Here is a 13,535-nt window from a genome sequence, read left to right on the forward strand (position 1 = left end):
GAAGTTTAGGAGGCGATTTTAAGATGATGCATTACAGTAATACAGTTAAAGCAAAGAAAGTGATTGTAGATCACTTTCTAAGCTTGTTTAATGCCATAACATGCCAGGCACTTCATTGGTCGTTAACTGAACATTTTTATGTGACATGTCTGACCCATCATAGGTCGTTAAGGGGTTAAATATACTCTCCTCCTCTATCATGTTGATTCGCTTTATTTACTTAAATAGCATATACCCCTGTCATGTTTTTCTTACAAGCAATACATATTAGGATCCTTCAAACTTTCCTAGTAAGCTTTATCCTGAGTCTATTTATTAGCCCTTCTTTGAACTCTCTACAAAATACGCATGCAGGCAACTTCTGTCCTTGTTTCGGCAATACCTCCTAGCGAGTTTGAAGTGGTTTATTGTTTGTACTAACCAAGCCACCAGATCCTCCCATCTGAATATAAACTAAAATGCCTTCTCTTTCTATACTGTCTATAGAAAGAGACTGTCTATAGACAGTAAGGAATGCTTAGTTATGAAGAAAGGCTAGAGAAGTTGAATTTGTTTACATTAGAGAAAAATGTGTCAGAGTGGGATATGATAGTGTTATACAAATACATACAGGGGCACTACTAGATGCTCTCAGATGACCTGTTGTCACGGACTGGGTCCAAACAGATGACTGAAAGGACCCAGCACGCCCGAAGATTGTATGCAGGAGTCACAGTGCAGTAGTGGAGTTGGACAGGGCTTGGTTGCAGGGTGACCACACTCACCCAGGAGTTGAGCACCTAGGGTTGTGCAGCCAAACACCAGCGCCCTGATATAGCAGCGGTTGAAGTCCAGAATGAAGTAAAGTGATATCCTGCAGGCACCCTGGAGCAGGCATGAAACATATCACTAGAATCACGTGCAGGATGCTGCAGGCAGGGAGTATGGAAGCTAAGCAAAGGCTATAGCAGAAACATAACAAGCAAGGGACAGGGAGACCAGGCATATAACATAACCAGACAAGACATACATATTACAGGGCACTACAGTGAACCAGACAAGGAATAAACATTACTAGACAAGATATACATGATACAGGGCACAACAAAGGACAGGGAAGAAGGCAAGGAACACAGGGGAAGGAGTGAGGAGCCGGAATCCTTGGACGCTTCTCCTTTAAGCAAGGATAGGCCATATTAACTAGGACAAAGGGAGAGGAGAGAGGAAACAGAATCCTCTCAGATGATACAAGGAAGAAGGGCAAAGGTACATAAGAGACAGACAAACATGAATACAGAAACTAGCCTAAGACTGTTTGATAACTATTGGAGATTCCGTCACATCATATGGCCATATTATGCTTAGCCCACCACTACGCCAAAGTACTCCAATGACGGTGGGTCCTAACGCTAATGCCTGCTGACAGTGGTACGAAACAAACCAAACATGTAAACCAAACACATAGCACTGAGACATACCTTTAGACTGAAGACTGAGACAAACAGAACACATGGGTGGGGCACACCTTATAAAGGAAACAGAGCTGAAGCAAAGAGCTGAAGCAGAAGCAAGGAATGGAAGATCAGAACAGAGCAAAAGGAAATCCAGGAATGGATCGAAGCAAAACAAAAGCTCCGCAGCCTGGGCAGAACGTGACACCTGTACAATAATAGGACTGTGCAAAGAGGCACATCCATTCAGTATCTCACAAAGGTGAGTACACCCCCCACATTTTTGTAAATGTTTTATTACATCTTTTTATGTGACAACACTGAAGAAATTACACTCTGCTACAATGTAAAGTAGTGAGTGTACAGCCTGTATAACAGTGTAAATTTGCTGTTCCCTTAAAAATAACACACACAGCCATTATATCTAAACCTTGGCAACAAAAGTGAGTACACCCCTAAGTGGAAATGTCCAAATGTGTCCCAATTGGCCATTTTCCATCCCCGGTGTCATATGACTCCTTAGTGTTACAAGGGAGCAGGTGTGTTAAATTTGGAGTTATCGCTCTCACACTCTCATACTGGTCACTGGAAGTTCAACATGGCACCTCATGGCAAAGAACTTTCTAAGGATCTGAAAAAAAAAGATTTGTTGCTCTACATAAAGATGGCCTAGGCTATAATCACTACCCAAATATTTTCTGCAATCAGTAGGGATTAGGACTGCTTTTTCAGCAGTGTTGGCTCACTTTACTCACAAGAGAAAACAGGCTGGGGTACTCATAGGGTTGGACGTTTAAAGGGCGTTTAACACAATATTCTGGGAACATTTGAGACGTATCTTAAAATACTGTTTTTTGGGCCACGATTTCTGAGATTGAGAGCCACCTTGCTATGCAATCTAAACATCTCAGACATTATCAGAGAGGTGATTGAGGAACTGAGGCTTTGGAAACCACTTCATTTCTCTCTGATGGGCAGGACCCACCTTGTAAAATTGGTCAGTTTCCCAAAGCTACTGTATCCCTTGTAACAACTGCCAATACTATTGACCCCTAGGTCATAACAATTAAATCTCTTCCTATGGAACAACTGTAGGAGTAGAAGCAACAACAGCCAAACATTATGGACCAAATATTAACATTTATTTTCAGAGTAAACTACACTTTCTATTTTCAATGGATTGTACCTTTAAGATATTGGTGGCATTCATCGACACAGAACACTCACCCCAGGATGCGCCGTGACCACTCCAGAGAGGGTCACAACCGCCAATGTGAGAGACCTTGCCACTCACAAGATGGCGGCGTCCATTAAAATAAATAACAAAGTTGGGAAAGTTCGCTAGAGGGTCTCCAGACTAGGGTGCCATTCAGGGACTGATTCATATATGCACACTGTCACATACACACATAAAATACATTTTATATATTATATACATGTACACCCTGATTCACAATTATTATATATTCATTATTAAGAAGCCTTGGAAACCATGTTAATTTCAGATTTAATAATATACATACAATCATTACAGACATGAATAGATATAGAATGTTAACCCTTCTAATACCAGACATGAGTAGATTCAGAGAATTAACTCCTCTATTACCAGACATTACACACACAGTCACACACAGAGTCAAACACACATACCTGGTGCTGGCTGCAGCATACTCTGAGTTGGTGTTAAGGAGGGACTCAGCCTATCAGGAGAGGCTTCTGAACTCTCAGGCAATCAGGAGAGTTGAGAAGTCTCTCCTGATTGGCTGAGCCCTCCTCACTCAGACTCCTCATGTGGTCACCCTACTCCAGACCCTCTTGAGAACTCTGGCTCCACTTGCAGGTTGAATAGAGGTACTGCATTCAACCATGCAAGTCAATGGAGCCTAGCTTTCTAATTGCAGTTTGATTAGTAAAATATTTTTAAAAAATAATGGAAAAAAAATAGCTAAAAAAAAGTTGTAACATTTAAAAGTAATTATGCAGTGATGTCACCATCAGAGGAACCATCCAGCAATTTTTTTTTTTAAAGTCCAAATTTAAAATTAGCACTGTATCTTCCCAAAAATCTTGACATGGAAAGAGTTAAAGTAAAAAGCATTTCAAATACCAAAGGGGTGTCCAATTTAAAAAAAAAAAAGAATGGTTTGAAGGGGCCGGCTGGAGTGGCCGGGTTCAAAGATAGGGCAGAATCACTCGCAGTGACGCGTCCTGGGGTTGGTGTTTGGTGTCGCTGGATGCCTCGCTATCGAGCCATTTCAGCGATACCTCTTTTAAAACGGGCGTCCGTTGACTCCCCGGGGAGGGGCCAAACCAGGCTCCTGATGCCGATCTCGGCGTTACTGAATGCCTCAACATTGAGGCATTACAGCAACGTCGTTTAAGCGAGGGAAGTGATCGTTGATCACTTTCCAAGCTTTTTTAATTTAATGACAGTTCAGGACCGTCAAAGGTCATTAACAGACTGTTTTTGCGTGACGGCCCTGAACCGTCAAAGGTCGTTAAGGGGCTAAAGCAGGCCATCAGGTATACATACAGTGAAGGAAAAAATTATTTGATCCCCTGCTGATTTTGTACGTTTGCCCACTGACCAAACATGATCAGTATATAATTTTAATGGTAGGTATATTTGAACAGTGAGAGACAGAATAACAACAAAAAAAATCAGAATAACGCATTTCAAATAAATTATAAATTGGTTTGCTTTTTACAAAAATAAGTATTTGACCCCTTTGCAAAACATGACTTAGTACTTGGTAGCAAAACCCTTGTTGGTAATCACAGAGGTCAGACCTTTCTTTGGCCACCAGGTTTGCACACATGTTTCCACTTCCATGTCTGACGGTGGGGATGTTCTTGGGGTCATAAGCAGAATCCCTGCTCCTCCAAACACAGAGAGTTGAGTTGATGCCAAATAGCTCGGTTTTGGTCTCATCTGACTACAACCCTTTTACCCAGTTCTCCTCTGAATCATTCAGATGACCGTTGGGAAACTTCAGACAGGCCTGTACATGTGCTTTCTTGAGCAGGGGGGCCTTCCAGGCACTGCAGGATTTCAGTCCTTCATGGTGTAGTGTGTTACCAATTGTTTTTTGGTGACTATGGTCCCAGCTGCCTTGAGATCATTGACAAGATCCTCCTGTGTAGTTCTGGGCTGATTCCTCATCATTCTCATGATCATTGAAACTCCACAAGGTGAAATCTTGCATGGAGCCAAAGACTAAGGGAGATTGACAGTTATTTTGTGTTTCTTCCATTTGCGAATAATCGCACCAACTGTTGTCACCTTCTCACCAAGCTGCTTGGCAATGGTCTTGTAGCCCATTCCAGCCTTTTGTAGGTCTACAATCCTTGGACAGTTCTTTGGTCTTGGCTATGGTGGAGAGTTTGCAATCTGATTGATTGATTGATTGATTGCTTCTGTGGACAGGTGTCTTTTATTCAGGTAACAAACTGAGATTAGGAACACTCCCTTTAAGAGTGTGATCCTAATCTCAGTTGGTTACCTGTATAAAAGACGCCTAGGAGCCAGACATCTTGCTGATTGATCAAATACTTATTTCACTGAGTAAAATGCAAATCAATTTATAGTTTATTTGAAATGTGTTATTCTGGATTTTTTTTTTTGAGGCCAACTAAACCTAAAAAGCCATTAAAGATGAAAGGGACTAGTACCAAAGTTACCTGTGTATGTCATGTTGCATGCTCCCACAGAGATTCTATGTTTGGCTCTTTTAAGTTTATTTTGTCATCTTGCTTCCATTATGGCCCCAGAGAATTGTCTCTGGGGCCATAATGTGTCCTACCACTTATTTCAGATTTGTCCTCTCAACCAGTGCCTGAGCCAGGCACTCTGATAGCCTTCCAGCCAGCTCCTAATCCTGCACCTGTTCCTAGACTGGTTTCCAAACTAGCCCCTGATCTTTCACCTGTGACTGAACCTGTCTCTCAGCTACCACTTGAGCCAGGCCCCGTCCTTAAAGGCCTGCAAGTCATTCCAAGAACTGGTCCTCTTTCTTGAAACGGCCTAATGGTCCACCCCTAAAGGTACTGTGACAGAAACCTCCATCACTGGAGCCGCTGGAGAGGCCTGACAGCCAGCCTCCTCCCTATTGACTATGGGCCCTGACTTTGCAAAGACTACCCCCAGCAGTATCTACCCCCAGCAGTATCATCTCACCACTTGCTGAGGAGATTATCTCCGGCAGACAGCCAGGATCTGCAAGCAGGGAGTGACCAATATTGTTTCAGTTTAATATCAGACCCCCCCCCATCCCATGTGTTTATAAGTCAGCCTTATATTTGTCTTAGATGACTGGCTTGTATGTCCATTTGGTGGTGTCAGTCTACTTCCGCTTTGTGTCTAGGCCTTGCATTTTGTCTCTTTCTTATGTTTTGGTAATGATTTTCTGTCCATTTTTTTTCCATACGATCTTATCACCATTTGGTAACGCAGTAAAGGGGAGGTTGACAATTTTGTGACATTCGTCAATACTAATGACTGAAATGTACAGTGTAGTTATAGCTCATAAACAGATTAATTATCTAAGTATAAATTTACAGCTGATAACCATAGTGGTGTAATCTTGAGACAGGTGTATTGCAAGCCAATTTAAGGCAATATATATCTTCATGCCTCTTCTCCTCATCCATAGCATCTTCATCTTGGTATTCCTAAGGGGCAATTGAATCACCACTAAGGATTTATATCAACAACATGCAATACAAACAATGGAATTAGCATGAGTGTTTGAGTAAGTGTGTGTGTGTTAGCACGGGAACCAGGGAGTCTACCGGGACATCCCTGGCCTTTGCTGCTACCTTCCCCATAGTGAAAACTGGTTACAAGATGAGTAGTCACTCTGGTTCTCTGAGCTCCTCTAGGGAAAAGGGTCTCCCAACGAACTGTATCACCAGTCAACACACCAGAATGTAAAAAACACATTTTAATAGCAGGCTGGTGGCTTGCAGCAGAGGCAGGCAGATGGCAGAGGCAGACGGCAGCGCAGGCTGGCAGACAGAGTCAGATGCAATTGGGCAGTAGGGGAATGTTGAGGCTGGCAGCTGTGAACATGATCCCCGGTTTACTGGGGGGGGGGGAGTATTTTTTTGGCATCACATACTAGGTATGTCACAGAACCAATGAGTATGGGTATATGTAAATTTCCCCTCCCCTGGTAAAATGGCTATACAAACTGTGCCCAGTCCCAATAAAATGCGTTGTGTCTGGTGGTACAGTTGTTTGCTTTTTGCCTTGAGGAGCACCTTTACTCTGAGAACCGGAGCAGCTACCCATCTTGTAGCCAGCATTTGCTACATGGAAGCCGAGATCAATGCCCAGAGATTTCTTACTAGACCTACTGAGGAAATTACAACACAAATTATACCTTGTTTATAGTTATTTCAAATAAGTAGAAATACTTATTTTCCTTTGTCAACAAGGAAATTGAAATGGTTAACTGTTACAGGTAAGAAAAACAGCACATTATTAAATCGATGAGATGCAAAGGTTCTATGTTTATGGTACACTTTATGTTTATTCATTAATTTTTTGTTAACATAAAAAAATTTAACATTTTTAAAATATATTTTCTTTTCAGATTTCAAAAGATGGATTTTTGGGACTAGGACAGAATATCAAAAGCCTATATTTGGAAAATAATAAATTACAGAACCTTCCCAACATGAAGAACTTTATTAATCTAGAAGTCATTAACTTGGCCAATAACCCATTTCAATGTGATTGCCAGCTTCTCCCTCTCCATAGGTAAGCTTGTTTGATACAAATGGTTCAGTTTTAGTCATACAGTAATAACTTTAGTTTTGGGATTTAGATATTAAACCCTTTACTATTTTTTTTTATTATGGGGGGGCAGTAATGGGGCAGGAGGGAGGAAAATTGCACTCTAATGTAAAGTAGGGTCACTACCAGAAACTCTATACTTCAGTTGTGAGTTTATTCTATTTGTTTTTCCACATGCGGGTGATGCCTAAGATATGGAAGATTTTAGGCAACATTTGCTTTCTGTTTGGATCCCTTGGGTGCACCCTCAATGCGTTTTCCATCTTGTCCTAATTGGTAAATGTCCTGCGCAACCTTCTTTCAAGTGTACAAACTGTTCTCTTCATATCTGTATTATCAAACCAAGGTGCATTGTTGTACACATGCAACATGCATGTGTACAACAAAGCACCTTGGTTTGATAATACCAAGGTGCTATACTCTCTAGGATGTCTCTCATGATTTTGTTGTAGAGTTGGACTAAAGAGCTGGGTTCTTCACAAGTGCCCATCAGTTCACTTAGATCCACATTTGAAGTTACATGCAACTCTTTTTAATGAGCAGTGTTTGACCAGGTTCTGAAGCTGGGGTCTGGCCCATTCTGATAGATAAAACAGCATGCATGCAGGTCAGATTACGGCATTTTAAAACCAATATGCTTCAGTGCAGAATATTTTCTTCTTTCATAAGTTTGAGTGTTAGGAACTGGAAAATGGAATCTGAGCATTACTGAATGAATGATCATATTGAAAACTCAGTTAACAACTGGAGGCGAGCCAATTTTATGGGTTCAATGTACCTTGTTTCTGGGGTGAAGGAATCTCTTAGCATTAAGATGGTCCAGGGGAAGTATATTTCAATCTGCTGTGTATCTCGGTGTAGTAATACCATCCGTTAAAACTTGGTAAATGTGAAATGTGGAGTCCAAATTGGTCCTTGGATATTTGTGGTAAATTTTAAAGGTAAGGAGGTTAAAATTAACATACTTCCTGTAGCGGTCAGGAGCATGAGAAAAGTGTGGCAGCCAAAAGGGGCAACTGAAAGCATTGTCCGATGATCTCCTCACTCACCTTTCTAGGTGTAAGAAGCTATCTTGTTCGCACTTCCAACAAGCAGGTGTTACCCTCTTCTTGAACCTTCTTGAACTGTTGTATCATCGTAGATGGCTGCTAAAGCTGACATTTTTTGCCTCCATTATTGAACTCCAGCAGGTAGTGAGCCTGTCTTTGGAATTCCTTCCACTATTTAAAGTTCCTTGCTGGACCTACTATTTGCCTTTGCAAGGGATCTACATAGAAACACAGAAACAGATAAGAACCATTTGGCCCATCCAATCTGACCGACCTCTGAATACTTTCCTTAGTCCCTTGCCTCATCCAATATCTAGCCTAGCCTTATAGGCATCCCATGCTTGCTTAAATGTCTTCACTGTATTAACATCTACCACTTCTGCTGGAATGCTATTCCATGCATCCACTACCCTTTCAGTAAAGTAATATTTCCTGTTGTTACTTTTAAACATTTGCCTCTCTAGCTTAAGGCTATGTCCTCTTGTTGTGGTAGTATTTCTCCTTTTAAATAAACTCTCTTCCTTTATCTTGTTGATTCCCTTTAAGTATTTAAATGTTTCTATCATATCCCCCCTGTCACATCTTTCTTCCAGGCTATATACGTTAAGATTCTTTAAACTTTCCTAGTAAGTTGTTTGTTTGTTTTTTGTTTTTTTTTGTTTTTTTTTATCCTGTAATCCATGAACCATTTTAGTAGCCTTTCTCTGAACTTTCGCCAACATATCTCTATATAATTCTGGAGATACGGTCTCCAGTACTCAAGTGAACTCCAAGTGAAGTCTCACCAGTGCTCTTATAGAGCGGCATGAGCAATTCCCTCTTTCTACTGCTATTTTGTAATAAAGAAATATCGTGAACCGAAAAAAACCAAAAAAAACGTGTCACTCAGGTAGGGTGTAATAAAAAATTAAATAATAATAATACTTCCCTAATTGGACCGCAGCTCCCAAACAACACTCTCCTCAAAGTGTAAAATGCAAACAAACCAAAAAATGTATGGGGCGCAGGAACATATATAGGAAAAAAACAAAATGGAAAACAACACAATATAGTGTAGATTGTACTTCCAATATTAATGATTAAGTGATATATTGCACTCACAGGAAAAAGAGGCAAATCCAACCCTTCAATATGGACTGTAAAAAGGCTTTAATATTCTTCAATGAAAATCTAAAAAACAAATTTAAAATAGTGCAGTATCTTAGGTAAAAAGTATATACCAAATAGAAATGCACTCACAATTTCTTCATGCATAAAATGCATATACAGGCATAGGTTAAAGTCCAATTGAGTCTTTTTCTACGCGTTTCGCCCTTAGGCTTCTTCAGGAAATCAACTGGTAAGGTCTCTGCGTGTATCAGCAAAGTCTGTAGTCTGTAAACAGACTACAGACTTTGCTGATACACGCAGAGAAATCAACTGGTAAGGTCTCTGCGTGTATCAGCAAAGTCTGTAGTCTGTAAACAGACTACAGACTTTGCTGATACACGCAGAGACCTTACCAGTTGATTTCCTGAAGAAGCCTAAGGGCGAAACGCGTAGAAAAAGACTCAATTGGACTTTAACCTATGCCTGTATATGCATTTTATGCATGAAGAAATTGTGAGTGCATTTCTATTTGGTATATACCTTTTACCTAAGATACTGCACTATTTTAAATTTGTTTTTTAGATTTTCATTGAAGAATATTAAAGCCTTTTTACAGTCCATATTGAAGGGTTGGATTTGCCTCTTTTTCCTGTGAGTGCAATATATCACTTAATCATTAATATTGGAAGTACAATCTACACTATATTGTGTTGTTTTCCATTTTGTTTTTTTCCTATATATGTTCCTGCGCCCCATACATTTTTTGGTTTATTTTGTAATAAAAAATGAAAACCTCTCACACACGCACACACACACACAAACAGACTCAGGCAGTCTCTCACACATGCACACAGACTCAGGCAGTCTCGCACACACACAGACAGACTCAGGGAGTATCTATCTCTCACACACACACACAGACTCAGGCAGTCTCTCTCACACACAAAGAGACTCAGGCAGTCTCTCGCACACTCACACAGGCAGTCTCTCTCTCACATACACACAGACTCAGGCAGTCTCACACACACACACAGACTCACAGTCTCTCACAGACGCACACAGAGACTCAGGCAGTCTCTCACACACACGCACACAGAGACTCAGGCAGTCTCTCTCTCTCTCTCACACACACATGCACACAGAGACTCAGGCAGTCTCTCTCTCTCTCACACGCACACAGAGACTCAGGCAGTCTCTCTCTCTCTCACACACACAAGCACACACAGACTCAGGAAGTCTCTCTCACACACACACAGAGACTTAGGCAGTCTCTCACACATGCACACAGACTCAGACAGTCTCTCTCTCGCACACACACACACAGACTCAGGCAGTCTCTCTCACACACAAAGAGACTCAGGCAGTCTCTCGTACACTCACACACAAAGTCTCTCACACACACACACACAGACTCACAGTCTCTCACAGATTCAGGCAGTCTCTCTCTCTCTCTCACACACGCACACAGAGACTCAGGCAGTCTCTCTCACACATGCACACAGAGACTCAGGCAGTCTTTCTCACACACGCACACATAGACTCAGGCAGTCTCTCTCACACACGCACACAGAGACTGAGGCAGTCTCTCTCACATGCACACAGAGACTCAGGCAGTCTCTCTCACATGCACACAGAGACTCAGGCAGTCTCTCTCGCACACAGAGACTCAGACAGTCACGTAAATAAGTAAAATCTACTGTAAAAAATGCACTTTGAACAATTTCAAGCTGTTTAGCATATATATATATATATATATATATATATATATATATATATATATATATATATAGCAGTTAATCAAAGTGTTCACTAGAAGTCTGGAAAAAGTATGCACTGGTGCTTTTTAGATAATTGATTGTTAATTGATTGTGAATTGTTTATGTGACAAATGCTATTAATAAAACAAAAAGCCACTAAACATTTTTATAAATCTTGAATTCTTCAAATCAAGGTGAAAACTGCAAGAAACAATTTGACTCAAATTGGTATATGCCGTTTTCACCTTTTTTTCAAAAAGTATTTTTTATTTTTTTTTACAAATCTATGATGCCTCCTTTTGATGTTTTATCAATTGCATTTGTCACATTTAAAAAAATCTCAAGCAATCATCTAAAAGGCACCAGTACATACTTTTAATTACCATTAATTAACTCTGTCCCCAGTTTCCCATAGGCATCTTTGTCACTAAATAGCTTCCCATAGTCCCATGTTTAGTGACAAAGATGCCTACGTGGTTAAAATACCACCATTTGAAATACCCTGGCGTGTCTAGTTTTAAAAAATACATGGTTTGATGGGGTAAATTGAATTAGCCGGCTTCAATTTGAACATGGGGGCAGTAGGACCAGATGTCAAAGTTCCAAATTAAAAAATGCGCACTCCCTAAATGTGGCATTTTACCTTCCAAAAAAAATGACAAACCCATGCATGGGGGGTACCACTGTACTCTGGAGATGTTGCTGAACACATATTGGGTTCTTGTTTGACATACATCAGGAGCTGTAAATCCACACCTGAAGTACAATTTGTGTGATAAAAACACAAAATAAATTACTGCCACAAAGTTTGACAAAGGGTGGTAGTAGAATTAGTGCATGGAAAGAGTTAAAATTCTAGCATTTGAAATATCTTGAGGTGTCTTGTTTTCAAAAATATATGGTTTGATGGGGTAAATTGCATTGGCCAGGTATAAAGATACCTGAAATTAAACATGGGGCAGAATGACCAGATTTTGGGGAACAATTGGTTTTGAAATAGCAAAATGCTACTTATTGCCCAATAACTTGCAGAAAAAACCATAAAAGATTTTTCAAAGAAAAGTGAAAAAAAGTGTTTTTCATCATATATATAATAAGGGTACAACAAATAAAAAACAGCCTGGTCCTTAAAGGGTTAATCTGTATTTAAAATTGAATTAAATAATAATAAAGATTATACAAAAAATAATAATAAAGTGTTTTTCATGGTAGTTCATCCCCCGGAGATGTAACCATGTTTGAATACTAAGAAACATAACCCCTGTTAAAATGCCAGGTTCTTGTGATGTTAAAGAATGAGACAAAGATAAATAATGTCAGAACTTTTCACCTTTTAACCCCTTCAGGACTGGGATTTTGATACTAACGTGTCGCTAAAGGACCAGAGCCATTTTTTGTGTTTTTGCTATGTCTTTCTTCAACTGTAATTTCTCACTTATCAATTAGTGCACCCACACAAATCATATATTGTTTTTTTCAGCACAAGTAGGGATTTCATTTGAAACCATATTAAGCTGGGTAGTACATTGTTTTGTTTGAAATAAACTGGAAAAAGTGGGGGGGGAATGCATTTTTTTACAGTTTTTTATACATACAAATTGTACACACATTGAACCAATGGGAAAAAAAATTATCCAAAATATATTCATTAACTTGTCCTGATTTGAAAACCACCCAATATGGCCAGGATTTTCAACTATTTTGACCAGTATAGAGCAAATATTGCAAGGCATGCATCACGTTTTTAAAATATAATTTTTTTCAAATTTGGCATGGTAGTCTAATAACTGCAATAGTTGTCACAGATACTGATTATCCCCCCACAATTATATGTTTATGAACAGTAGATAAGTCAAGGTGTACAACTAGGGTCATTTTGACACTTTTCAAACAGGGATTTTGTCACCAATTGCTGCCAAATTTTGAGGTATTTTTATATTTTTTTGTGGTTTTTTTTGCATATGTTGCTTTAGATTTCATATTATATTTTGTATAGAATATGTGCAACTGCAGAAAAAAAACAAATTGTGTTCACCAACATCCCCCGGTTCCAACAAGGCCTCACATGTATGGTTCATGCGTTTTTTGAGGAAGCTATGAGGGCAAAACAGGAACATGCGCATTTTAGTTTTCAAATTTGGAATTTACTGGTTATTGGTTTACGGGGCCCATATGCTATTTGGGACATTTTGGAAGCCCCCCACTGTAAATTACCCCATAAAAGTATATATTTATGAACAGCAGACAAGTCAAGGTGTTCAACTAGGGTAATTTTGACAGTTTTCAGGCAGCCATTTCTTCACTGAAGTCTGCCAAAGTTCACAGAAAATGTATTTTATTGCGTTTTTTTTTTGTTTTTTTTATAACTTCTTTATTACAAGGAGAAGACAAAGCATACCATATAACA

The 13,535-nt window shown here is 39.7% G+C and overlaps 1 protein-coding gene across 1 annotated transcript in view; it reads left to right on the forward strand.

Annotated features, from left to right (window-relative positions):
• LOC149275151 (chondroadherin-like protein) overlaps positions 1-7,201 on the forward strand; it is a 74,347-nt gene extending 67,146 nt beyond the window's left edge. Inside the window, exon 4 of the mRNA XM_089504940.1 lies at positions 7,031-7,201. Coding sequence (XP_089361066.1) covers positions 7,031-7,201 — 171 coding nt within the window. The remainder of the gene's footprint in view (positions 1-7,030) is intronic.
• Positions 7,202-13,535: the final 6,334 nt, after the last annotated feature.

The sequence above is a fragment of the Sceloporus occidentalis genome, unplaced genomic scaffold (genome assembly GCF_023333645.1).
Source record: "Sceloporus occidentalis isolate IW3139 unplaced genomic scaffold, rSceOcc1.0.p SCAF_299, whole genome shotgun sequence".
Lineage (NCBI taxonomy): Eukaryota > Metazoa > Chordata > Lepidosauria > Squamata > Phrynosomatidae > Sceloporus > Sceloporus occidentalis.